Source organism: Catharus ustulatus, chromosome 1 (genome assembly GCF_009819885.2).
Source record: "Catharus ustulatus isolate bCatUst1 chromosome 1, bCatUst1.pri.v2, whole genome shotgun sequence".
Lineage (NCBI taxonomy): Eukaryota > Metazoa > Chordata > Aves > Passeriformes > Turdidae > Catharus > Catharus ustulatus.
This window is the reverse complement of record NC_046221.1, coordinates 6,322,375-6,350,272: the sequence shown is the minus strand read 5'-3', so window position 1 is coordinate 6,350,272 and position 27,898 is coordinate 6,322,375. Positions and strand designations below refer to the sequence as shown.

Here is a 27,898-nt window from a genome sequence, read left to right as displayed (position 1 = left end):
TTTTTCCTGTTTAAATCTTGTTTTAATTTTCTTCCCCTAATGTAAAAGGGTAGAGATGAAGGAAATGGTCATGTGGTAAAGAACACTGGATTACTGAGTCTCAGAAGTCTCTTAGTAGTTCATTCCTGGTTGTACCACAGACTTAACTGTCTGACTCTGGGCAAATTAATTAATCACTCTGTGCCTCTTCCCCCATGCCCTGTAAAAATAAAACTAATTTACCTCACAAGACTGTTGTTGTGAGGCTGAATCTAGATTACATTGTATAAAGTAATTAAAATTATTGCAATAGCCATGCAAAAACATACTTGGGAGATTGTTTTATAGAGAGTTCCTTCCTGTGGAGGGAAGTAGTTGATCTACTGCTCCATATACAGGATGTAACACACACCACAGTAGGGGATGCTGTATACGGAAAACCTGATTCTGTGGTTTCTCCCTAAATGAATTCAAACTGAACAACTATTTCCCATTTACTTGGACCATAGACTGATACTTGGGTCTCCTAAAACACCACCTATTTCCTTTAAATTGTATTTTTTCCCCCACTTAATTTCTAGATGGATGCATGCAATCTGTCAGAACTTAAACACAGAGGAGGAAGTGGAAAACATAGCTGATATGGGTTTTGACTGTACCATTTGTAGGCCATACATTCCACCAACGAACGGTAAGAAGACGATCGAAACCAATGGCAGGATTGCACACTGCAATAAATAGGTTTGGGAATGTGTTCTGTGCTCTGATGGAGGTTTGGCTCGTGGTAGAAATAAGATTTCTTTTGTGTTTTGTGTTAAGGGCTCTTGTGGAAGTGTCCTAGATGCTTTTGCACCTGCAAGTGATTTAGGCCAGAGGAAACCTCATGGGATTTCTGAGTTATTGAAGATAGGGATAAACTGCTAAGAGGATTTGGTAGTGAAGGGGTCAAAGGCATCACATTTTGTCAAGTGGAAGAAAGAAAGCCCAGTTCTCCTAAAGTTACATCTGCAGAAGAATCTGAAAATTATTTCTAAGCAGAAAAAGTTTGTGTGTTTTGATGCTTTGAGGCTGTCTGAGGCAGCAGGAGCTGTAACAACAGTCTGTGTAAGCATTTTTCCCGTCCTCCCTCATGTTTTCTTTATGCCTTTTCCTCAGCTCTCCCAATATTCAAGACCAATGCTTCCCTCCCTAGATGCAGTCTAGAAAAGAATTGGCCATACTTCTTTGTTTGGGAGTTATCACTTCCTTATTAATTAGTGTGTAACTCCTTCTGATGAACTTTGCACTTCCCTGGACATGGACACCAGCAGCCTTGTTGCTCTGTGTCACAGCTCTGTAGCAGTGGCACTTCAGGAGCTGAGGTTACTGCAGTTCAAGCACACTTACAGCATCTGGTTCCATGGGATGGTGCTGGTTAATGTTCCTGTGAGTGGCCTGTCAGCAGTTAGGCTGGCCTGGGACATGGTTTACACTCTTATATTTTAGTCTTGCTGCAAGGGTGATAGCCCAGGTCTGTTTTCCCTGCGTGTCATCTCAGGGAAGTTACTGCTTCAGGTGGCTCCTTTCACATTGACACCTATTCCCATTTTTAGCCTAAGCACATGAAAGTGTGCCTTTTACCCCTTCATTGGGATATCACAGCAGAACAGAGGAAGAAGGTACAAAAATATTAAGCAAATGTTTCAAGAAAAATTCATATCTACCAAGAAGCTGTCAGTAAGATTGGTTTTCCTGATCAAGATCGAAGATGTTGTGAGGCATAGGCTTGAGAGGTCTGCCAAGAAAAGTTCAATAAAGCATTTAATGTCCCTTAACACTGGCTTGTCCTCATCACAGCAGTAATTGTAACTTACTGACCTGACCTTGGTTTATATACTCCCTGCTGGAACACTTCCGAATAACCCATTTTTATCACTAATAGAAGGATGACTAATGCATCTGTATTTCTGCAAGTCACTTCATTTTAAAGATCTGCCTTCAGAAATGCAAAAGGAAAGTGGTTTTTTAAGTGGAAAAAGCAAGAAACTTGAAGATGAAAGACAGATTTTTGTTTATTTTTATCATAAACTTTGAGTACTTAAAGCAAAAAGATCCAAGTAAGAAATACTACTTCCTTTCTCTTTGGAGCTGGAAGAGCTACCTTTTAGAGATAATTAAAGAGATGTGTTAGATGGAACAGCTTCACAAGAGGTGTTTCACTTCCAGGTAGAAGCTGGCCCCTGAGTTAGTCCTTCCTGCACACCTCTATAAAGTCATGTTGCTTAGGTTTGGCTTCTAAGGAACAGGAACCAGTACCTTGGGAGTTCCCAAGTTTTCTTTGCAGGTTTTTTTTTACCGTTTTTGTAAGACAAGTTTTTCTGCTTATTCTTTCCTGTTTTGACTCAGTATTAAAATCTCTCTAACACATGTACATTTGCACAGTTGCATGTCTGAATATGTCCTTTGATGCATGTTCATAGAAATACTGCATGTACTTTTATATGAAATGTTTTGGTCTTTCATGAATTCTTCTGAAACATCTCTGAAAATTTTCTGTAATTTTTTTCTTTCAAAATGACAAGAATTAGTGTTTGATAAACAGGGAAATAAACATTTATTAGCAGTAGAAAGCTTCTAAAAATTTATCATATTGTGGGATTCTTACTGGCATGGTTCTTGACGTTTCCATTTGATGTATCATAGATGTGTTGCAAGTTTTATTTCAGGGCTTTTAACCACTTCCTTTCTAGAAGAAACAAGAGCCCCTCAACCTAAAAATAAGCAAATAAAACATTGCAGGTGTACCCTTGGTGAAGAGTAAATGGTTCTGTTGTGTAGGTATTGAGAAGGAGCTTTCATTTCTCTTTCTTCAGAAAGTGGAAACTTCTTTAAATTTGAAGGAGCTCTTCCCTGTCTCATCATACCTGAGTTTCTTACAAAGTCATCTTCTTCAGGAAACAGAAATAAAAGATAATGTTTTCTTCTTGAACATACATAAATACCAAAAGCCAGAATGGTGTGAGGTTTGCTCCAGCATAATGTACCAGAAACGTTCATTACTGGGTTACTGTGAAATAACCATCTCTGATCAGTGTTTATCAGCTGCCTTTTAGTACTGTCTCAAGTTATAACAAATGTCCCCAGTTTTTCCCCTGTGCTGTAATTCCTGCATGTTCAGGAGGGGAGTGTGAGTGTGTGTTGTCCCTCATCCAGATCCACTCCTGGATAAGCAGTTCTTGACTATCTACTCATCAGTTCTGCCTTTGTGTCATTTGCTCTTGTATGTCCTATGCCCCATCTGCAGATTTCATCCCTCCTCACTTACTCCCATCCTGTCTCCATCCAGACTGCAGCTTCCTCCTCCCTTGGTGCTGTTTTTGTTCCCCTGCAGGATGCAGAGGGAGCAACTCTACCTGGTTTTCTATAACCAGGTTGAACTGATCTGGTTGCAGTTTCTGAACTGCCTGTGTGCAGTTTTTCCTCCTGGGGCTCAAGTAAACCTGCTCATGGAGGCAGTGAGGATTTAGTATCATTTATCCTGTCCAGGGGTGCCTGATAGTGCCAGTGAGACACATTATGGCTGGCAGTCTCTATTTTATCATTTTCATTAAACTGATTTAAATTTTTCTTCATTCTGAAACTTAATTTTGTGTACTTTACAAATACAGGATACAAATCCAGCATAATACTATGTGTTAAAAATTGACTTTAGAATTTTTTTTTATTATTTGGCACATTTACTGTGTCATCTCTAATGTTCTTATGTTACTGTATTTACAAAAAAATCCCCATATCATTGACACAGTTATACAGGCACCCAATAAAGAGTACTCTGTATTTCTGTGTCAACCATTCCACTCTGTCCCATGTGCTGGTTTCATTTTTTCATAGAATTGGGTTTTTTTTATTACAACCCTAAAACTGAACTCCACTTTCTTTTCTCATCATATTGTATTCTATGCAATTATTTGCTTTCAGCTGAGGCTACTGAATGCTGTACAATTAAGCACATTTAAACCCTTTTGCAGTTTTGGTTAAGCTGAATGCCTCAAAAAGCAATATTTTTTTCCATTTTATTTTTTTGTCCCTTTGGATAGTCTTTCTCTAACAGTACTATGATTTTCTGCTATCCATTTTATTGATTGTAATCCTTAATCTGCACTCTAATTAGCTCCTTTTCTGGAAGTCTGTTTGATACTGTCTTCAAACACTGTTTGTTGGTGCAGGTTTTGTGAGTGGGTCTCTGAAGGCCTCACCTCTGTCACTATCAGCTTGTTTATTTGAGCATTTCAACTCTATTCAGTCTCCAGAGCTAAAATTGTTCAGTCTGACCTGGATGAGGAGATCTCTCTGTTGTTTGACTTTTAAATGAAGGATTTCAAATTCCTGTTCACAACTGTCTTTCTGAATTTCTTGTTTACCTTAGATTCCAATTCAATAATTGCTACTTCAGTCTTAAAACCATCTTGTAAATTATAACCAATTAAATTAACAGATGATATCTTACTCCACTTTGAATAATTCTTACAATCTGGCTATTTTCTGTTGTTTCAATTCAGTGTTTTGAGTATCTTCCTTTCAGCAGCTTGTTCCCTATTTTTTGTTTCTTTGCAGCTCCATGTCTCTTTCAAAATGTCATTTTCAATTTATTTTCTTCCTTGTCTTTTCTCTCCACTCTTGAGTTCAGTTTTTCAGTAGTTCCCATAGGCTCCTTACATTTACTAATTGCATGAAATACTGGTTTTCTGTAGGTTATACCCTGTGCATTAGTTGCACATTACATAAAACTTTCAAAGCACTGTAGTTTTTGAAGACAGACTTGCACTTTCCTTAAATTTGTTTATGTGCTAGGCAGCATCCTGTACGTTTCATACTCATTTTAAGTGTTACTTGGAAGCTTTTGTGCTTTTCCTCATCTTGCCCTGGCTCCCATGGTGTGTGTGAGGTGGGAGCAACAGCACAGGTGCCATGGTTGATGTGACACAGGGAACCCCCCACGGGTTTTCTGCCTCAGGGGTCTCATCTTGTGTGACAAGCATAAAGGAAATACTCCACATGTTATCTTGAGTCCTAAATTCAGCATGAATAAAATTTCTAGGCAAAAAAAAAAAAAGGAAAAAAGTGTGGATAAACTTTGTGGTAATGCTAACTGTGCCAGACTAACAGGTTTTCTGATTCTAGTTTGCTGTTTGCGAGATAGAAGCTCCTAATTTTCACTTTACTGCTCTATGTAATCTCTGAAGTCACTACTAATATTAAAAGTTTACATATCATAGGTGAGTGAAGCATGATTGCAGTTATATAGTTAAGGCAAAAGGGAAGAGCATTTCTGCCCAATTCAAAAAGTAGCAGAACATTTTGATTATTATTTTTTTCAGTCACACTGTTCACTGCTGCCCTGTAGCACACAAGGTGTAGTTTTTTAAGTTGAGTTTCTGATGTTCCATTTATCAATACTCTTATCTGGAATAAGAATTGCCCTGACTTCAACAGGTCCTGTGTTACCTGTTCTCAGATACATCAGCCTTCTGCAAGTGCTGTGTAAGAGGCCTGGCAGCACAGACACAGTGAGAATCTTGTGTGCAGAGCTCTTGGGGTGTGCTGGCCCCTCCTTGGGAAAATACTGATCAATACCCACTTCACAAAACCCTCACATTTTTAATTATTAGGGTAGCAAAACCTGAACTAGTGACTAGTGTAGAGGTTGCTTTCCAACCCAAAAGATCCAGTGTATTCATTTGCCCTTGGTCCAGCAGATCATTTCCCATTGAGTTCAGTGCTATTCCAATGCCATTCTTGGCTTTAGAAAATTGGAAAACTTCAGTCTGTATCAAGCTTCTTTTGTAGTCACATCTGTGACACTGAAAAGCACTTTATTTTAAAGGTGCAAATATAAACAACTGCCAACAGTATAAATTAGGGAGTTTACCAGAACTGTTTGAAGGAAAATTGATAGTTTCAATTTAAATCAAGTCACCATTTTTAAAAGTTGAAATTATTTTCCTTATATTTTTCAGTGCCTTCTTTGGACTGTTGTGATTCATCAGTTGGAGCTCAGATAATTTCAAAATCAAAAGAACTAGGTAAAGAATGGAAATGCTTAATATCTGATCATTTAGCATATTTTAAGGGTATATTTTTACATGAGACAAAAATTCCTTTTCCTATGGTTTTGTAACAGACAGCATTAACTGTCCTTCAGTTACCACAGCATGCTTTCCATTTTTTTTTTCCTCATTCTTGCTTCTTTCTTCTCTCTTGCCTGCCATACTTGTACTATAATAATTACTTTAAATTATGCTTTGATCCTGCAGTCTTAGTTGCTTGCCTTAATATCAGTGGTGATAACACAGCGTGGCTGAGTCAGGCATGTACACAAATGTTTACAGGCTTGAGCTGTTAGGAGGATGCAGCTTTTCTGTATTTGTCTGGTTTGTGCTAGGAATTTATAATCCTTACAAGCCTACTCACAAGTCAGTCTATAATGATAGCACCCAGCAGCTTCCATCATGTTAGGACAGCTTCCATCACATCAGAGTTTTTTTTTTCTATTTGATACCTGAGAGAAGATTCTCCCCTCAAATATTCAATATGAAAAAGGATGTGAGATGTTTTTGAAGCACACACCTTTCAAGTTTGGTGTAAGAAGGCAGTCAAGTGGGAAGAATTTGTTCTGAACCAGCTGTATTGTCAGATGAGGAAATGTTTTTGGTTAAATGGAGCAAATGTTATTATATTTGTATGTTTTTCAAAAGCAGTGTTATCAAATCATGATTTAATTAGCTCCAGAGAGGTGAAGCATCATTGCAACCTCTTCAATATTTGGCAATTCTCTGATAGTTCCCAAGCTTCCACTTGCAGGGCCCCAGCACAAGTGACAGGGCCTTTCTGCCTGGTGAATTAAGGAGCATTAGAGCTTACCAGTGGCCTCAGTTGTCATTTAACAGCTTGAGGAGGAAGCAGTCTTGCAAGTCTTGGGAGACTTGGGTTCTACCCACAATTTCCAATTTGATCTTGAGCAGCTCACTTGATACAACTTGGGTTTTTTGTCTGCTTATAAAATAGGGCTGATGACTTCTCTGAGTTTCCAGGGGTTCTTGGAAGTTTAAGGTTATTAATAAGATGAAGGTAAAGTGCTGAGGGCTGGATGGTTGCCTTGGCTGATAAGCAGCAGGGACCCAAATTATGACTTGCACAGTTTTCTGTGGGTGCCAGTAATAGAGAAATACCCTGCAAGGCACCAGTTTCCATAATCAAATTGTTCTTTCTATTGAGTCCTTGATATAAGTTGTTTCATAGCAATGTAATGGATTATTGCTGGCTTTGACATCAGACTCTAAATCATAAAACTGTAATTGCAATGTGTAAGACAGTGTCAGATCTCTGGTTTGTTTATACCAATTTCTTCATTCATGGGTCAGCTCCATACATGTGAATTATTAACTCTTGTAAGTGCTATTCCTAAGAAATCTAAGACTTGTAAATTAAAAGAGTTTTATATTGCTGTTATGATTCATTCAACTTTTATAGACCCACCGAAGACATACACCCAGGATGGAGTCTGCTTGACAGAATCCGGCATGTCTCAGTTACAGAGCCTCACTGTTACAGTGCCGAGAAGAAAACGGACGAAACCAAAGCTTAAACTGAAGATTATAAATCAGAACAGTGTGGCTGTACTTCAGACACCCCCAGATGCCCAGTCAGAGCACTCAAGAGATGGGGAGATGGATGACAGTAGAGGTAGCAGTCTACTTTTGGCATGTCTTGTAGCTTGGAGTGTTGCAGTACCTGTGTGTATTGCAAATATCCCTGGGAGTTTTTATTACATTGATACTCCTGTGTTCTCTACAGAATGTTTCACGGAAGTTTCTTGAACAGTAGTCATGGCTCATTGTTGTCCATTTCAGGAATTTTCCTTGTTGTTCTGTTTATGGGTCATCCATCCTGTAGGAAACTCACCTTTCTAGGGCTGCCAGCACTGGAAATAGGAGATTTTTTTTTTTTTGTCTAATCTTTGGGTTACCTGTGGGAAATGTTGCACACTCACCAAGTACAAGTGTGCTCAAATTCAGTGCAAACTGTGTGGAAGTGTTGGCTCAGCAAAGCAACATCTGTATCACTCAGAAGCTTGTATTAAAATTAAATGGGAGAGTGGAGTAGTTCTTTGCTGAGAATACTTCTCTTTTCTGAAAAGGTGAGCTGGCCTGAGAGTCAGTGATCTGGGCTAACACTTGTGTGGTGCAGCACCACTGTCCTTGCTGGGCATCCTGAGAAGAGTGATGGCACAATGGGTGTTAATCCATGGCCTGGGGCAAGGCTTCTTTCTGTGCAGGTGACAAAGTTACTGCATTGGTCATGTAGAATGTCTTTGGAGAGGAGCTGAGGCACACGGGCACCCCACCTCCTCAGAATTCTGTTGATGCAACACTGCCTTGTTGATCAGATTAAATGTCATCAGAAGCTTATTTTAGCCACAGAGTGTACTTGAGATAACTGGGTAGTTCAGCCATCAGTGAAGTTTCAGTGTTAACTTGTTGATAGAAGTATTGTTCCTGTTGTTTGATGAGCGCATTCGTATCCTCTGTTGTTGACTAGAACTATTCTTTTCTAAAAATAGTTTCCATTTATTTCTTTATAACCTTTTAAACAGATTGTTTTTCTTTCATTTCTTGCACTATTCACAGGATTTGCTACATTATCCTAGCGTTACATGGAGTCTGAAATTTCATCTCATACTTTCATATTCTCATCAGCTAGGTTTTTGAAAGCAAAAAATGCATTTGAATTTGGAGGCAGCTAGTCACTTCCTTTGTTCTTTTTCAGTGGTTAATGATCTTTACTTTTAAAAATGTGTGTGCTTGTTTTCTTGCTTGCTGACTTCATTATCTGCTTGTTGGCTTCTATAGGTGGTAGGTCTTTTCAAATAGATAACAGGATATATAGATGTGATAGCAGGGTGTGAAAGGGAGGGCCAGAGCATCCACAACTTCAGTTTCAGTTCTGGTCACCTTTTGTTGCCTTTTTGAGAGTTAAAGCACATTCATGTGTGTGATGGTAACAGCACAGCAAGTCCATGGGAGATGGGCTAGGTTTCCTTGAAGCTCTGGGTTGTAGGGCTCTACTCTGCAGAGGGGATCAGTGTCTGTCTCTGAACATCTGGAATTTTTGTATGAGCATCAGGATGAATAAAGCTGTGCCATGGCTTTGATTGGAGTAACACAGTGTAGTAATCCCAGGGAAAAAGGAAGAAAAACCCTTATTTTGACTCTTGGTGTTCCAGGTGGAAAAAAGAGGCTTTATCTGAAAAAAGCGAGCTCATGGAATTTCATTACCATCTCATTTCTAAGCTTCCATCAGGATCAGCTTTCATTGGGTCTTGTACATTAGAGTCCACTTGAAAGCTGAGCTTGCTTTGGGAGCTTCATCTTGGTGGCCCTTGCCATCCACTGGCTTTGTTGGTAGAACTCAGTGAGGTCTTTATCAGTGGGAAAGTCTGGGCCACAACCTAGCCTGTGGAAGAGTGAGGGTTGCAGCAGAAGTGGTGTGAAAGAGTCCAGCTCTGTTCCAACAATATTTCTCCCTCTTACAACTGCATGGGGTTTTACTCCATCTACAATTATATACTGATATCCAAAGCAGAACATGAGAATTCCAGTATCTTTTCAAGGGTGAGAGTATATTTAACATTTCAGATTTATGATGAAATGAAGATGCTTGGTCTTTTTGGGGATATCAGGAAGAATTAGTTCCCTCTCTCTTCAATACCAAAGGCTTTTCAATGCCAGCATAACTTCACATCTGTTTCTACCCTGCTTTCCCACAGAATATAAACTCTAACTTTGAATTATAGTCTTCATCTTCAAGGCTGAGTAATTCCTTTGGGCTGAATTTTGTATTATATAAATCAAATTCCTCTTCAGAGATAGTCTTCTTTCAGTCAATCAAAAGGCTTCAAGTCGTGAACCCACTACACTAAAAGTCATTATTACACTTTGCCTTCCAAGTGCAGGCTGCAGTTTTAAAGTGTCTTCTCAATAAAAAATAGAAAAAAAACCCTGTCAAAGAAAACTGAGGAGGACAGTGAAGAAAATGAAGTTTATCTTGGTAAATTGGATCCATATTCCTTCATGGAATAGCTAGAGATTGCTCAGACACTTAGCACAGGCTTCCAAGGGAGGTACCAAAAACTTTCTCTGATATACATATACTAATTACAGTGTTTATTTGCTGGTTTTGTCTAAACATCATCTCACAGGAAATGTGTGTATAGATGGGATGGGTTTCCCAAAAATGTCCAGGGATTATGATTAACTGTCACCTTTTGAAAAATCTGTCATTCTCAACCAGTTTCTCATAAAACAGTCAGATGTGGAAATTTTGGAAAAAATAATTTTCTTTCCCTTTTCCAGTTAAAGTTACCATTGCCTCTTTTCTGCAGAAGGTGACCTTATGGATTGTGATGGAAAATCAGATTCCAGCCCAGAGCGGGAAGCTGTGGATGATGATACCAAAGTGGCTGAAGGAGCTGATGGGATTAAAAAAAGGAAGCGGAAACCATACAGACCTGGTAGGATAAAGTAACTTAGATCATTGTGTGTCCACTGCTCATTTTTTTCTGTACAATTGCCAAAAAAAATTAGAAAACACTATGGCACTCTGAAGTATTCTACTTCTTATTGTTGACTATACATTTTTTCCTTATTCTGTTTAAAGTTTTCGGTTTTATTCTTGCTAATACACATTTCCAAAGGTTGCTGATACATGGAAATACCTGAACTTCAGAGAACTTCTTGCAGTTATTTTACTTGTTTTCTAAACATTTTAAAAGAGTAGTTTACCAGGTATTTGCAGATTATTTCTGACAGGTGAATTTTAATGAATTCAGTTATTGGATGAATTAATTTATTTTAATTTCTTTGTGCAGTTGACTCTTAATTATCCTGACTGAATTCATTAACTGTATGTCTTGGGTGCACAAGAAGTTGAGCTGTATCCGTGTAGAATACATCCATTAGTTATCCTTTAGTTTTCTGCAGCCAACAATTCCCTTGGAAAATGGAACAGGTCTGTAACTGATACATTTAGATACAAACACACCAAATGCAAAGGAGCATGAACTCTGCAGACAGTCTCTGATGAAGGATTCAGGAGTTTCAGGCATTATGATGTTGATTAATTATCTTTTTACTTGGGACACATCCTTCTCTAGGAGCATCATTTGGAGTGGTGGGCTCTCTAGAGCTGTTTGCAGAGAATTTTTTGTGGTCCTTTGAGGTTTTTTAATAGGTTTCATTTGGTAGATTGACAGCTAATTCCAGCAACTCATCAGTTTGCCCCAAGGGAGGGGGAAACCAGCATGTGAAAGTTGCCAGGTTTGGTGATTTGAACTTCTGTGGATGTTCTACAGTCCTGAAATTCTGATCAATTTTCATTACATGTATACCCACTGAGACATAAAAATTCAGAAATGTTTCATAAAATTCCAGTGAAAACTCCTTGAGTGTCTCAGATTCATTCTTAGACATCTAGATGCAGCAGTCTCCTTGACCTGCAGAGTAATCTTGGCTCTCATTCATACTATGAAACAGTTTTTATTCAGTGTGTTGAATTTTTACTTCCTTGTTCAGGTATTGGTGGATTTATGGTACGTCAAAGAAGTCGTACAGGGCAGGGGAAGACAAAAAGATCTCTCTCCAGGAAAGATTCTTCTGGATCTGTTTCTGAACAGTTGCCTGGCAGAGATGAAGGTAAGTGCAGGAATTTGGTGTTAAATGTTTCTTCATGTTTAATGCAGTAAAAACGATACACCAAATATGGTGATGATTTTATTATGATATGGCTTTATTAATTCAACTGAAAATACCCATTCCTGCATAGCTATAATTTCAGCAGAGCCCATGATGAGCAAAGAAGCTGAAACAATGAATTGCAGGCTGTTGTAGGAGATAAATAGTGAGAATTATTATTATCATTATTACTGTTATTATTATTACTAAGTTAGATTTAGAGCAATTCTCTTTCTCTAAGTGTAGCCCTGGTCAGGGGATGTCTTCTCAACCACCATTTTTAGTACTCAGCAGTGTTCCATATGTGTCTAATCAATTTTTTATATCTGTTAATGCTCTGGAAAATCCTTTATTAGAGAGTTTGGTGATAATTGTTGAATGAAGAAATAATTCCTTTTTTATTTTAAACCAGATATCTGATATTTGAGCTGTCCATGTCTTTAATGTTATGAAAGATTATTTTAAAAAAATCATATTAATTTGTAATACAGAAATATTTTCTAGATGTGTATCATATTTCCTTATCAGGGTTGCCTTTTCCAGGGCTGAAGAATCCTTGACTTTGTTGGGTGTCTTTTCCCATGGCAGAGCCATTTTCATGCCTCTGACACTGCAGTTCTCGGTAGATTGGGCACCTAACAAGAAGTCAGATTTTATTCATGGGCCTTTTTCTCTTTCCTGCTGTGTGTGATTAGACTAAATTATTCCATCCATCTGGAATTGCTCACACTGATCTGGAGAATGTTGAGGTATCATTCAGGGGAGATGTGGAATATGTTTAGTTCAGAGCCTGTTCCCTGGGAAGTCAGTAGAAGGAGGCAGCTGCTCTAAAGGATGGCTGATACCACCCCAGTTAAAGACACTGGTCTGTGATTTCTCCTGGAACTCTCTCCTTTCTGTTTAGCTGTTTTTTTTACTTTTTGTAGAGCCAGATCAGTCTCTTGCTGTAGATTTGGTGGAGACTGGATCTTTGCTACAGCATCCAGGCAGTATTTATTATTAAAATCTAACATGAAAGTGTTGTCTGTGTTTGCATTTGTAGAACTACCTCATAAAGCCAGTAAACATTTCTTTTATCAGTGCAGCCAGATATTTTAATTAAGTTCCCAATCTTGGTATAATGTTTGCTTTCTCTTTAATATTGGTGTTACAGCTGTGTTTTTGCTGTGTAAATAATATTTCAATGTAGCTTACTGCCTTATTTCAGGTTGTGCTGAAAATCTTGTGTTAGATCTTTTCATTTCCAGAGGGGTCTTCTCCTTTAAGTAAAAAAAAAAATAAAATTAATTGGCTCAAAAGCTAATTCCCCATTCTGGGTAACACTACAATGCATATTGTTAAAAAGGAGTATTCTTCAAGAAGTATTCTTCAGCTGAAAGTTGGAGCTTCTTTTTGTCTGATCAGACACAATTGCTAGTTGAGAAAAATACAAATCATAACTTGCCAAGAGCTGCTTCTCATGGCCAGTACTCATCAGCTTTACCAGGATTTTCTTGCACCCTTGTAGCATCCATTCCTTTTCTGTGTAAAATCTCCCTCTCAGGCAGTGCAGAGGTCACAGTGTTGGCAAACCTCATTCCACTCATGGTCCTCTGGATATGCTACAGGAGATCCCTGCAGTATAAAGCAGAGCTGACTTTATTACCATGATAATATAGTTTCTTAAATAACTTGCCAGAGTCCTTAGCTTCATGTAATTCGCTTTGGTGAGGCAGAAGGAGCAGGACTTGAAAAGTTCTGCGTTACCTGCAGTGTTTTTCTTGCTCTGTTGTAATAAAATACTGAATGATTGATGAGCACTGTGTGCTTTTGTGTTTATTAGAAAAAGCAGTGCCACTTTGAAATATGACAGCTGAATAAATGTGTAATTTTTCTTGAAGGGCTTCTTTATAGATTTCTTTTTCTAGGCTGTTCATTATTTATATGATAGTTCTTTCTTAGATTTTTTTTTTAAGTTTTTTACTTCTAATTTGAGAAAAAACAGTGTATGAAATGAAAGGTGGTTAATGTGTAACTTAGTACTGATGACACTGGAGATACTTGTTCAGTGGAATTGTCTTTTCAAATATCTGGTTGAATGGCACCTATAATTTCTGTCAAATTAGTGAATTCTTGGGTTGCCTGGGGATACAGAAGTTGAAGGTCTGTGTGTACCTGGGAGGTACAGCAGTGATGTGGCTGGTGACACTCTGGCATTTCCTGCCAGAGCCTGGGTGGTCAGGGCAGTTCACAGCTGGAGAGAAGCCACCTCTGGAATGCATCTGGAGTGATATGCAGTAACCCATGCACCCAGAGGTGGCCAGATGTGCTGCCACTGTACCTTTAGAGCAAAATACTGAGTGTTTTATTTATTTGTGCCTGGATGTTCCTTTGTAGGTTGGACAGAGCAGCTGCCAGACACTCCAGTTGAGGAGTCTACCCCAGCTTCTGAAAGTACTGAGAAAATAAAAAAGCGTTACAGGAAAAAGAAAAATAAACTCGAAGAAACCTTTCCTGCCTACTTGCAGGTAAAGCTGGTGATCTGCTCCTCTTATTGTAAACCCATTTAAAAGCCTAATCTTCATATATTACTTCATAAGTTTGTTTAAACCATTGTTTCTTTTCTGATTCCAAATTGATGATTTAAATGAAATGGATTTTCTGTAAAGAAATTAGCTTGTACAGAAAACTATTATGTTAAATCTCCAGGATTCTGGAGAATCCTTCTCAATGTTTGGATCTCTCCTTATTCTGAGACAAGAGATGGGGTGGAAAAATCATTCCTTTGCTCTCTGAACTGACACATGATGTTTCCACATTCAGCCTTGGAGGATGTCATAGCCTGATCAGGCCACTTCCTCAGCTTCTCATTTTGCTTTTTGAGGATTATAGAGCAATATTTTGATAAGGGAAACTTGTTTCCTACAGTTTTATGGATTTATATGCCCTGAATGTCCCTACCACAGTAATGTCTGTTGTTCCCTCCCATTAATTTCATGGTGTCTCTAGCAGGTAAGAGGCAGCAGTTGTGGATAATAACCAGGGTATTAATGGTGATTGAGCAACTTCCCTTCCATTAATCAGGTTCTAAACAGGCTGGTTTATATATATATACATATATGTATCTTACTTGGCTTGTTCTTCTTCTCAGCCACCTGCTTCATGGTGAAAGGAACTTTCAAAGTTGCAACTTCCATTGTCTTGTAGATGTTCACCGAAGTTCATGGCATGAACTGTATTGGAATTGAAAGCAAAGAATTAGCAGAGAGGCAGAACATTTTCTCTTTGAAAAATAGTATTTTATAAGTGGGGAAGTGGAAAAGAAAATACTTGGAAAGAAAATACTTAAACAACATTTCCTTTGGAGTAATAAGCATAAATATTCTTAGTACATGTTTTACTCCTGTAAAACATAGAATATTTCTTAGAGTCTTTATTAGTATTACAACAATTGCTACTGAAAAATGTATTTTTAGATTTATTTTTAGAACTGTATCCTAAATCAACATATTAAAGATAACATGGAAACAGAAAGCTTGTTATAAAGGTTGACTTGAAAATTTGACAGATTGTTGACAAGTTACTGAGTATTTAGGCTTAGGTGAGTGATAGATGTTATATAATATTTTAAAAGCTACTTTTATAATGTAAGTTAAACATCTTCAAGTGTTTTGTTATTGCATTTAGACACGAGGATGATTTTGTGAAATGCAGTGTATGGTCATTCTTAAAATTGAACCAGAGTTCTAGATCAAGTTGCCCAGTAGTGTGCCCCTTCTTCAGCTGTCCTTTTGGTGTAAGGAGAAATATTTTAAGAATAAACAAAATGTGATAGATAACAACACTGTATTGTTACACTGTCTATACCACATGTGTAAGAAGACTGAAGTTTTTTCTATGTAATCTAAGCATGAATTTAATCCTAAAATTTTGGTAATGTAGCTTCCTCAGGTAGCTGTAGCCAGTCCTTATAGCCTGGAAGTGATACTGCCATACTGCAAAGTTGAGACTGTTTTTATTTCTTACTAATCCCTGGCTTTTATTTTCTCATTTACTCAGATTTTTCAGTCAATACAGTGTTCTTCCTATGTTAAATCATTTTGTTACCTTTGCAGGAAGCTTTCTTTGGGAAAGACCTGCTGGATACCAGCAGACAGAGCAAGATGAGCCTGGATAATTTACCTGAAGAGTCACTTCCACTTTCATGTAAAACAAACTTGGCCACCAGTTTCCTGGATCCTTCATCTGACCCCCTTCTTAGCTCCACCTCCACTCCAGCTCAGGCAAAACTGGGACCTCAAGGTATGCAAATCTAACCCTAGTGATAATTCAATAGTTTGGTTTCATTGTGGTGACTGGGGATTTTCCACTCTCTTTTCCACTTTCCTCCCACAGTTTATCTTGATATATTTTTCAGCATTCTATATATGAACTGTCCTTGTGAGGTTAACTAACACTGACATTTAGTGATATTCTTCTCAAGGGCTCCAGCTGTTTCAGAAAGAGCAGTGGATGACACAACAATTGGCACTAAATGCAAATCTACAACATCTTGACTGTAATACCCATGGCTATAAAATCCATGAAAATTAGCTCTGTGTAAGAAAAAGCATACAGTTCATTATAGAAGAAAACACAGATACTCTCATTAAAAAATACTTTTAGTAGTCTAGTGGATACTAGGTGGATGAATATCATCCAACTGTTCTTTTCTTTACTGTTTTAGATTATTTTAGGTTGCCAGTCTCCTCGGAATTTTTGTTTCACCATGTCCTTTCTGAACATGAGTGCCCTTTCCAGGTACAGTTTGTAGCCCCTAGGCAATCTTTTGCTTCTGCTATTGCAAAACCTTACTGAAGGTTCTGCTGAGAGTTTTGCAAATAGCCAGAGGGTTGTAAAGTGCTGCTGAAAGAGCAGCCTTACACAAAAGAGCAATTAAAACCTTACTGTCTCCCTCAAATTATTTTTTCTCTGTCTTGTAGTATGTGCTGTTAGATAGAGGTGTCTTTATTTTTAAAAACTGCTTCTGTTTTTCTTGCATATTAATTAATTTATGGCTTGTGTTTCAGCTGATCCCCAAAGTTCTTCTGTCTAAAATTGTTTGCACACACTGTCACACTTTCCACTGTCCAGAGAGTAATTTGAAAAAAAGTCACCTATTTGTGATTGTTACTCAGTGAAAATCTGCTAAATGAAAAGCAAAAGGCTGTATTATAATTAAACATTGATTCTTCTGCAGTTGAAGTTGTGAGTAATAGAGAATACAAAAAGTAACTTCCCCTGAAGGAGAAGCTGCTGGAAATGAAGAGTTGTAAAAATTTGTAGTTCCATCTTCTTTTTATTCAGAAATAAATAATAAAAAGATGGCTATTAATAAATAAATCTCTAGCAATGGCTTTATGGATACCCTACTGTCTTTCCCATTTGACATGTCAGACATTCAAAGGATGGTGCTTTCTGGCCATAGGAATGTTCTCAACTCAATTGTGTTTCTCAGTTCTCTTGCACCTGTTCGCATTTCCAGCCAAAATTGTGTCCAGTTGGAGCTGTTTGGTGCAGTTGGGGCACCTGAACTCATCTGCCAGTATTGATCAGTTCCACTGCAGTTCTGTACTCTTTGCTGTGACTTTGTGGGGCACAATTATTTCCACAAAAGCATCCCCCCATTGAGAGGCCCTGGTTCACCAGCTAATTGCTGATCTCCCTTTGGGCTGGAGCTGCAGATGAGAGCAGTGTCCCAGGGCACCTGTGATGTTTTCATCATTTCCATACAGACCTGGCTGTGGAGCAGGAACAACATGAACTGTTTGTTCCCTGCACTGGGGGGTGCAGGGCTGTGTTGTCACCAGCTGTGCTGTTTTCCTGCAGTGCCACTTCCCACAAGGATTGCTGACTCCTTTGAGAATCCTTCCTCAGTTGCACAGGTCCTTTCCACAAGGAAAATGTTCTTCCCTTGGAAACCCCATTTGTGTAATCCCAGGATTAAGGGTTAGATATGTTTGTTCATCTTCAGAGAGCTCTCAAGCATTTATAGAAGTGACCCTGCTCTGCTTTCCAGCAGGACCCAGCGCTGCTGGGGAGGACAGTGATGTGTTCAGGCTGCCCCTGAACTGACAGTGCATTTCAGGGACATCTTCTGTGATTTATTTGTTCTCACACCTTGGTTAAGGGTGGCTGAACCTTTCACTAGCCAGGATTGCAGTAGTGATGGGCATTGGCAGAGCTGGACAGAGGAGGGGTTTGGGAGTTCTTTGTTTGCTGTGAATTTCTAGAAACTGAAGTCACAGAGCCCTGCTCTTTGTCTGGCAGAGAGGTTGTTGATTTTATTTTCGAAAATTCACCTTTCCAATGTTTTTATAACATGTGGCACTCTGTGCTCTCTGTTCTGAATGGCACCAACCCTTAAAATCACTTCCAGGTGCTGGAGGAGAGTGCAAAGGTTTGCTTACAGGTCTTACTGTCTGTTCATGGGTGAAGTTGAAGGTGTTGATTTAGATCTGTTGCGTTCTGAGGGCTGTCTGCCTCTCTCTTGAGTTTCCTGACCTGTGTGTCCCTGATGAAAAAGAAGCCACTTGATGAGGTGTGTTCTGTGAAGGCTCTGGCAATGTGACCTTTCCTTTAGTTTGAAATAGCTTAAATTCAGTGTATTTTTTTCTGGAAGTGCTGAAAAAGTCATCTGTTCAAGTGACATCTCCAGAGAATGCTAAAGAAATTGTTCCTAGACGAAAGGAGAGGAGTTGTCTGAGTCTCTGCAATTCATTCAGGTGCTGCTGAGCCATTTTCTATCTAGAAATGTTACTGTGTGATTGAACATCTTGGGATGGCTGCAGCCTTGGAAGAGGCATTTTTATGATTTTAGAACTTTATAAATAAATAACTGCATTTGAGGGATCAGGATCACAAGATGGCATTAGAACTGTATTCTCTTAGAGATCCAGCATTACAAGAGAATTATTTTCCTTTTTGCTTTTGTCTTGGCTTTCATCTCTGTTCTGAAAAGAGTCAAATTAATGAGCAGTATTGAGCTATTTGTTTGGCAGCAGATGTCAACCAGCTATTGATTGTGATCTGAAGCAGCTGACTCAAGTGATTTCGTTGTTTCCAAGATAATATTTAACACACATGGAATTAAAGCAAGGAAAAAATAGAAGAAAAAAGTAAAAACATGCTTTAGATTAGATGTCTTGTGTGAGTTTTATGAATTATAGACTCTATCCCTCTGCTATTACCAACACTCAAGTCTTTTTATAGACTTACCAAACTCCATTTTGAAAGCAGGATGGTTTTTCCCTTATCTCATCTAAAGGCCACTGAGGAATCTGATTTCCTTCATAGTTAAAGACCCTCAAATTTGAAGCCTGAATTTATTCATGGCAAATTTGTAGCTACAGGTGGTTAACTTTGTATCTTTAAACATCAGATCTTTTTCACCTTAGCTCTTCCCAGCTACTTATACAAGATATTTGTATTCATTTTTAAAGTTGAATTGTTAGGGACTGTTCCCTAACACAAGGGCTGTGGAGAAAAGGACCATAAATAAAATGCTAGAGGAGAATTAAAGGCTGCCAATACAGTCCCAGTGCTTCCTTCATGGGCTTTTTTCTCCCTGATACTTAGCTGTCTTTGAGCAGGAATTGAGGAAAGTTAAAGAAGAGCTAAAATCAATCCTTCAGCCAGCTGAAGTCATTACATCACCTTGTGGTGCCTGGTGCTAACAGTTGCTTGCATGATTAGACCAAATTGCCAGAATAAAAAAAGTATCTGAAACAACCTAACAAACTTTAAAAAAACCCAAGAAACAACCCACCAAACCCCAAAAACTAAGTTCTATTGAGAGACTTACATTTAACATTATTTTAATCAGGTACACAAATAACTATACCTGCAAAGTGGTGTGGTTTTGAGGCACTTCTGGATAGTTTTGCTGGTATCAGTAGGAACTGTATTTTGTTTGTGCATTTAAAAATGGACTGGTCTGCACTGGTTTATTAATCCACCTTGTTGAGTGGAAAATACAAAACCTGATTTAATTAGGGTGGTTTCATCTTGTCTGCATTACAAGGGGTGAAAATGAAGAATGAAAATTGTTAAGGGAAGAAAAACAATTTTCATTTTGACTTGGTAATGGAAGATGGGAAAAGGGTTGTCTCTGAAAGTCAGCAGAAGGCCCTTGTAAACTTAGGAGCTTGGAAAGTAACCTCATGATAGAAGTAAATCCTTGGCACCAGGCTCTGAATTAAGCTGTGTGCTTTCCTGGGGCAGTTGGATTGTAGCAATGGGAAATACATCTGTATTTGTGTGAAATGTGTGTGTTCTTTGGCTGTCTGGTCCCTCTTCAACCTGGCCATATATTTGTTTTCCACACTGTACATTTTATGATTTGTATTAATCCCTTTTTTTTGGTTGAATTTATATTTGCCATCTCATCATGTTTTATTGGTCTGGCAGTGATTGCTCATGTAGTCATGACAGTCTGCAGTTTTGCTGAAAAATATTTTTCTCAACTTTTATTTGTTTGTCAAACATTTTTTGCAAATGTTGCACATCTGTAATAGTCCAAAGCAACTAGTTAATAAAACCAGATGGGCCATTTGGAGTAATTCCTCTCTAGTGAATTGGAGGTCAAGAAGATAATAGTATCCAGAATTTATTATTTAATATTAAAGAATTTATTGCTAGACCAGGCCAGTTTTTCCTAGATGGCAAACAAACATGACATTTCTGTCTCTGGCTGTTCTCACTCCTTCAGGTTTTCTTCTGATCTTAGAAGTACCATCTTCAATTTTTATTTATTTAGTCTTGCTTCTTACTCTTAGATTTCACTTCCCTATCAGGGTGTAGTAACTAGTTGCTTCTGTGTTAAGAAGGAGAGTGGTGGTAAAAGAAGTAACTGATTGCTTTTTTAAAAAAATATTCTTTGTAGATTTGCTGTGAACTGTCCTGTATAAAACCTATTTGTTGACTTATTCATGGACCTTTGTGTCTTAGAGGTTGCAAGTTCAGAGTAGATTTTGGGATCATTTTTCCCCTGAAATCGTCCAGTCTTTGTTTCACATGATGTGATCTCATTATCACTTTTGGAGAGACAACATGAGCACATGTGAGTGGCTCAGTCCTGGCAGGGAGGGGCTGCTGGTCAGCACAGTCTCTGACCCCAGGGACACCTGCAGTTTGACACAGCAGAGGAGGCCCTTAGAGCCTGGTGCTTCTGTGTTTGGGGTTACAGCTCAAGAACTTCACCAGAGATGTGGAAATGTTGACTTTTGTTCATTGCATCTTCTGCAGGCAGCACCGACGATCCTTTAGCTGATCTCTCTGAGGTCTTAAATACTGATGATGATATTCTTGGAATTCTTTCTGATGATTTGGTAAAGTCTGGAGATCATTCAGGTATGTATGTCTGTAGGGTCTCTCTAGTAATTGTTTCCTTTTTTTTTTTCTCTTTATTATAGATGTATTTATTGTACTGCATCTGTAGGTTGTGCTCTAGGTCATTTCAGATACAATTTTAATATCTTAAGAATGAACAATTTTGGTTTATTCTACCAAAAAAATTACCCAAACTTGCCAACTTTTTTACTTGGCTCTTTGCTTTGCTGCTTAAGAGAGGATAAAATGTAGCTGCCGTTGTCTCTCATACCTGCGTAGCTTTTTTCAGCATGCAGCTTTTTCTTTACTTTTTTTTGTTTTCATGTTGTAATCATCCATTTTATCTGGTTTGGGTCCTGTAGGTCTTGATTTATGCACTTTCCAGGTTGAGAACTCACCCTCCCCATTTGGTAAGAATCTAAACAGTGGATGATCCATGGTTAGCAGTAGCCCTCTTTTCCTAGTGGTTTTAGCTGAAAGAACTGCATGTGTAGAAATTACTTCTCCTTTACTGTGTCACTAATTCATGTTTCATTTTCCACTCTGTGGTGTTTGAGTCTAACACGACCTCTAAACTCTGCACTCTCTGCCTTTAAGAGTCCTGCATCAAGTTTTGCTTACAGCTTAAACCTTCCTTAGTTATTTTGTGTTTCATGATACAAACCCATGCATTTTCTTGCTGCCACTGTAAATATTACTTCCTGTAGTAGTGTGTAGTTTTTATCATAGTGGTATATTTTGTAAATGAGAAGCATTTTTATCAGTGTGAGTATATTAAGGCATGATTAAAGCAGTCAGTATCCTTTTGTTTTCACTAGATAATGGTTCATCACTTTATATAAAGACAGGTTGACAATAAGTAGAATGACATGTTTCATTATTTTAAATTTGGGGTTGTTCTGTAATTATTACAGAAATATATTTTAAATACTAAAGGACATAGTTATTTTTCCTAGATTTTTCTCATCTGAGAGATTTGTTGACTTGTGATGGATGTTAGGAAATTTATGTAGTAAGTTTTCTTAGTGCCAACAAATCACTTTGATGTAACCCATAATAGTCAGGATTTGGTTTTGAGAGATACTTCTATAATTTGTTTTATATTGGCTATACCTCAGCAGCATTTCAGTAAATATTTTGTGTAATATTTGAAGTGAAGAACATTTGAAGTGAACCTTATAGTACATACTGGTGTGATTCTTTCCAAAATGTGAAATACAGTTAAAGTGGAACTATATACTAAAAGCTAGACATTTGAAACCAAGCTGAACCTAAACTCAGTAGTCTTACTTCCCATTCTACCAGTTTCATTATATTCAATTAATATTCCTCAAACAATACAATAAGCTGGAGGTAAAGAGTTGGAAGATTTTTTACCTTTTCTAATCAATGTTTTGTTTTACCTTACCTTTCAAATACTAGAAAGTCCTGGTTTAATTGACAGCTGATTTCTAGAGGAAGGAAACAGGGTCTATGCTCTTTATTCAATACTAATAAATTTTGCTCTCTGTTTCTAATTTAATATTCTTTCTTCCTGCAGCTGGATTAGATATTGGCCCCATCTCTGATGATCCTTCTTCTCTGCCTCAGCCAAATGTCAACCAGAGCTCACGGCCACTGAGTGAAGAGCAGTTAGATGGAATCCTCAGTCCAGAACTAGACAAAATGGTCACAGATGGTAATTCTTTTTGTCCTTAATCTTGGTCTTCTGCAGAACTTAGGTAGAAATAATCTTTTCTGTTTTCTTTCCTACAAATGACACAGCTCTGTACTGTAACAGACCTATTTGCACTTGGTTGCACAATTATTTTATTACTTCCTTTGATGAATACTTATCTTGTGTTGCCTTTACTTTGTCCAGGTGCTATTCTTGGCAAACTGTACAAAATCCCAGGTATGTGTTCTGATCCTCCTTCTCTTTTATGGAACACAGTTCACAAGCAGTGCCAGCAACTCATGCAGGGTGTTTTTTGCAGAGCTGGGAGGGAAGGATGTTGAAGATTTGTTCACAGCTGTGTTGAGTCCAGCAGCCACACAGCCAGCTCCTCTGCCACAGCCTCCTCCCCCACCACAGCTCATGTCTTTGCACAACCAAGGTATGTTCCTCTGGTGCTTTTGTGAGCAGCAGCCTGGCCAGCAGAGTTGTGCACCTTTTAAATGCTGATGTGGAAGTAGGACACACCTTATGCTGTGCAAAATTGTGGAATTTGCCGTTGTTTATTTGTGAAATATTATTCTAAACCTGTTCTGAAGGGAGTATGTGATCAACATCCATGTTGCTAATAGAAAAGGACAGTTATTTGAGATTTTTCTGGCATATTGGTGCTTTTATTTTAGCTGACACTAGATGGTTTGGAAATTAGTCTGTGATAAAGCATGTGTTCTCTTCTGTCTTCACTCTTTAATTACTTTTGAGTACCTTCTTAAGGGTAAGACAAGAGTCTGTGTAATGCTGAGTTTACTGAGTCTTCATTTCTGTATTAGCTAGTCCTAATAGAAAGGAGGCTAAGCAATTTAAAATTTCTCTTGGAAATGATACTTTATTTTTCTTTATTGCTACTAAAATGATCATGAGTGGATACAATGTCTTGCTCTTGTACTGAAGGCAAGAGACAGATTGATTTTATTATTACCAGTAGAGCTGGTTTTTTTAAGTATAGGTGGATATAATTGAATGTGCTCCTTTTCTCATCAGACATTACCTCTAGTGGGTTTTCCATGAGCTCATGTGGTGTCCACTCTTTTATACTGGTACTACAAGACTGCTTTGCAAACTGATTTGACCATTGAATTAATCATAAGAAGAAAAGTGATTTGTTTCCTAGTTGGGTCAGTTTTCATAAAAACTAAATATTTAAAGCCTCTTAAAAAGCAGAGTATTTTAAGTAAATAATGAGTTGATTTAAAACAAAAGGTGTTATAGATCCCATTGCCTTTTTCCCAGTTACTTGAGACTTGGGGACAGCTCCAGCATTTGAGCTCTGTAAGATTGTTCAGCTCCTCCCTGTGGGAACTGCCATGATAACAAAGTTTTAGATTTACAGTTTGGTTCTGCTCCAGTGCAATGATCCACACGTTTCTGTGAGATAAACACTTCAGTAATGGGGCAGCTTGCATCAAGTTTCAGCAATTTCAGATAAAATTACTGTGCTTTCCTCATAGTGCAAACCAGAGACCTTACTCCATCCTGTCTGTTTGCCAAGTCTTCACAGTTAGTTGCTGTGTTTACCAGCACAGCACCATTCTCTTAAATTTTGTGTTACAGCTGTAGTTGCTGCATAGCTTACATAACCTTTAGATCACAAAGAGTCCCCTAAAATGGGAGAATGATACAGTGTCATCCTGCAGATGGATCTGATTCCTGAGATACTCCTGTGCCTTTAAGGAAATACTGGGGCAACAGTTATAATCTCACTTAAGTGATGTGATCCAAAGGCCAGAGTTAATTCTGTGTAGTAACATCTGCAAATACCATCTGCTGGAATGAATCTGCCTGTGCCACATTTGTAATACTGTAATCAAATAAATAACATTTTCTGCCTTCGTACTGCTAGGCTGGACATTTAATTAGAAAATGCTAATGCTCATTTGAGTAGAGTTATCTGTTTCATTGGTTACAAATTAGGGAGTTAGTAGATAATGAGGCTTACTTTGGTACAATGCTCAGGAGTCTCAGAAGAGGAGATGTTTAATTCAGGTGGCTAGTGATCATCCTGAAGGACTGAAAACCACCTTCTCCATGGCTTGCTGCTTGGATCTGGGTCTAGCAAACATGAAGACCATTAATTAGCTTTTAAGTTATTATATCAGTATTAAGTGCAGTACCATGGCATGGGCTGCTGCAAAAGTTTTGGGAATCCATTTTTGAAAAAAAAAATGTATTTTAGACAAGAAACAAAAAATGGGCAGGAATGTGATAGAGTAAAAAAGGATCCTTTATGCTTATAGGGAAGGATTTTAAACTGATTTAAAATATTTCCCAAAAAAATAAGGTCAGCACTGTAAAATTTTAAAGCAATTAGTTTTTCATTAGAGGTGACATTGTTTTCTCAGTGAAAGGTTCCACCTCTGTCTTAGAAGCAGTCACCCTTGAAAACTTAAATGAGTGACGTAAACAACTTCTTTCCAGGAGAGAATGCATTTCCAAGAGTGCCCCTCATGAATGGTCTGATTGGCCCCAACCCTCATCTCCCTCACACGGCTCTGGCTGCTGGAGGTGGGCTGGGCACCTTCTCTCCCATTACACAGCAGCCATACACTGATGCCAGGTAAGTCCACATGGGGAATAAAAGATATTTACTGTATTTAACATTTTAAAAAATATGAGTAATAAAACACCTGGAGGGTGTTGTTGGTTACTAATGATGTGATATTGACAGCCACCACAAAACTTTGTGTATTCTTGCAGTGTGTTCACTGCTGAAATAGCAAACAGAATGACCACTTTGCTAGTTGAGGGTTGGTCTATTTTGTTGTTTTTATACAATCTGTAAAACAGACCCCTTTTCTGGTCTGTCAGGGATAAGAATCCAGCGTTCAATCCAATGGTGAGTGATCCCAACAGCTCATGGGCGCCCGCTGCTCCTCCCCTGGAAGGTGAAGGTGATACCATGTCCAATGCTCAGAGAAGCACCCTGAAGTGGGAGAAAGAAGAAGCTTTGGGTGAAATGGCAACTGTAGCACCTGTTCTCTATACAAATATCAACTTCCCTAACCTGAAGGAAGAATTCCCAGGTGAGTGATTTACTCAATCAGATTGAATATTTTGCAGCAATCGGTTCATCTTTGATTTGAAAGTATCTCAAATAGACTTATTATAGCCTTGTGTATTGACATGTTTTTTGGTTGCAGACTGGACTACAAGAGTGAAGCAAATTGCTAAACTGTGGAGGAAAGCAAGCTCTCAAGAGAGGGCTCCCTATGTGGTAAGAAAAATTCCCACCTGTATTTGCATGCTTCCAGCAAACATACATTTCATTTATAAGGTGGTGGTGTTTTGTTTTGTTTTTAATAACTCAAACTCTAGGGTTAGTGAAAGTTCCCTTACTCCAAGAAAAGCTTTTTAATTTAAGTCTAAATACTTCTACCTGTATTCTTTGTTTTTCAGTCTTAGAATAAATTCTGTTAGTACTGTGCAATCTAAAGAGATCAGCTGAGATGAAAACATTTGTGGCTCCCGCTGCCTCTCAGCTGCATTTCATTCATGCCTCAAGTTGTCTTTGTCTCTTTCTACACAGAACCTCACCAGTTTCTTCAGAAGGATAATAACAACTGATCATGAGATTGCTCTTCCTTTCATCATCCCCTCTCACTGGGCTATTTTTTTGTCCCTGTTAGAGTTGCTGGAGTCTTTCAGCTATTGAACTAACAATTTCATAGGTGTCAGTGCTCACATGTCTGCTTTCCTCATGTACTTCTACTCCTTGTGTACTTGCTTTACTGTTCCCTTTCTCTGCTTGCTCTCTTGTATTGCTTTGTATGGAAACTCTTCTGCTGTCTTCTGATATCTGTTTTTCTGATACCATTTTGTGAGGAGCATGAAGGGCTCCATTTTTCTCTCCAAAACCTTCTTCACATCTGAGTTTAGTGAACACAAGTACTTGTAGCAGCTATCTGGAGTTATATGGTCATTGATTTCATCCTGCAGAACTTCTGCCATTAAGTGGGGGTGACCCTTAAGCTTTGTTGAAGTCTCTGTTGTAGCCTGTGTGCATCCAAATCTCAGAACCTATATTATTGATTTTTTTGTATTTTCCCAACAGTTGTTGGCAAAATGTACTTTCCTTTAACTTCCATTCTCTTCTGGTTCTCATCTTTTTTTCTTCACAGTAGCAATTGGATGATCATTTTCACTTTGCAAGTTTCTGTGGATTTTGCAGTTTTCACTCTCTAAGCCTTCCCCTACCTGCCCCTTTTTTATATAGTCCCATCAGTAAACAAACTTCATTCCTCTGCATGTTGATGACTCAGAGTTTAGCAGTACTGCATCATCTTCTGCTGTCCAAATTCAAAATTGCCCTGATCTCTGGCTTAAGAGGATAAATCATATCCCAAACTCATTGACAGAAGTGGCATACTTGATCTTTCTGAAACCCTTTCCACTTGAAAGAATAATTCTCTTGTTTCTTCTTTGTGTCACTGGGGCATGATCATTATTTTGCTTTTTATTCAATGTTGCAATTTCACCACCTTTGGACCTCTATGTCATCTTGCCCATGCTGTAGTTAATCTTGGTGATTCCTTGTTTGTAGTATTTATAAGATAATACCCACTTACATGGGTGGCATTTACCACTTAACAGTTATTTCTATTACTGATTGCTTTATTTTTCATTGTTTTTAAAAAATGCGGTCGTATCCTTGTGATGGGTATCCAAAAGTCAGCAGCAAAAATTACTTCCTTTATGTACAGGAGAAGAGTGCATGCTCCTGCACACCAGTATTTACACAGCAAGATGTAGTAATTCTTCTCAGGACACTCCTTGTGCTTCTGCCATGCAGCTCCTGCAGATATTCCTGGCACTGTTCACACAAGAAGCTGCTGTGGTGCCTCTGCTGAGGGACATGCCCTCTGGGGGGTTGAGTGAAGGCTGAAATGAAATTCAGAGGAGTGTTAGTAAATTTTCACTGTAGGCTTTTTACTTTACTTAGCATGCACAATCTCATCACTTACAGGGAAAAATGGCAGTGATTTTTCTGCTGCTGTGACATTGGTGCTCTCACCCATGTCACTGTTTCATTGTTGGGGAGGAAGTAGTAAAGCCTTTTCCTCTAGGCAACCCCTGCTTGACAGCTGCAAATAAA

General features: G+C 38.3%; 1 protein-coding gene across 11 annotated transcripts in view; it reads left to right on the top strand.

The window, feature by feature from the left end:
* Nucleotides 1-27,898, top strand: part of KMT2C (lysine methyltransferase 2C) — a 186,750-nt gene that overhangs the window by 125,816 nt on the left and 33,036 nt on the right. For 8 of the 11 annotated variants that reach the window (XM_033058776.2, XM_033058830.2, XM_033058857.2 and 5 more), the window contains 15 exons: nucleotides 561-670; nucleotides 5,976-6,041; nucleotides 7,489-7,701; nucleotides 10,400-10,528; nucleotides 11,589-11,708; nucleotides 14,124-14,254; nucleotides 15,842-16,028; nucleotides 21,012-21,116; nucleotides 21,458-21,505; nucleotides 22,636-22,773; nucleotides 22,957-22,989; nucleotides 23,072-23,191; nucleotides 25,225-25,363; nucleotides 25,615-25,829; nucleotides 25,947-26,020. In XM_033058776.2, coding sequence (XP_032914667.1) covers nucleotides 561-670; nucleotides 5,976-6,041; nucleotides 7,489-7,701; nucleotides 10,400-10,528; nucleotides 11,589-11,708; nucleotides 14,124-14,254; nucleotides 15,842-16,028; nucleotides 21,012-21,116; nucleotides 21,458-21,505; nucleotides 22,636-22,773; nucleotides 22,957-22,989; nucleotides 23,072-23,191; nucleotides 25,225-25,363; nucleotides 25,615-25,829; nucleotides 25,947-26,020 — 1,828 coding nt within the window. The remainder of the gene's footprint in view (nucleotides 1-560; nucleotides 671-5,975; nucleotides 6,042-7,488; nucleotides 7,702-10,399; nucleotides 10,529-11,588; nucleotides 11,709-14,123; nucleotides 14,255-15,841; nucleotides 16,029-21,011; nucleotides 21,117-21,457; nucleotides 21,506-22,635; nucleotides 22,774-22,956; nucleotides 22,990-23,071; nucleotides 23,192-25,224; nucleotides 25,364-25,614; nucleotides 25,830-25,946; nucleotides 26,021-27,898) is intronic. The other 3 variants (XM_033058823.2, XM_033058813.2, XM_033058848.2) reach the window with 3 other exon arrangements.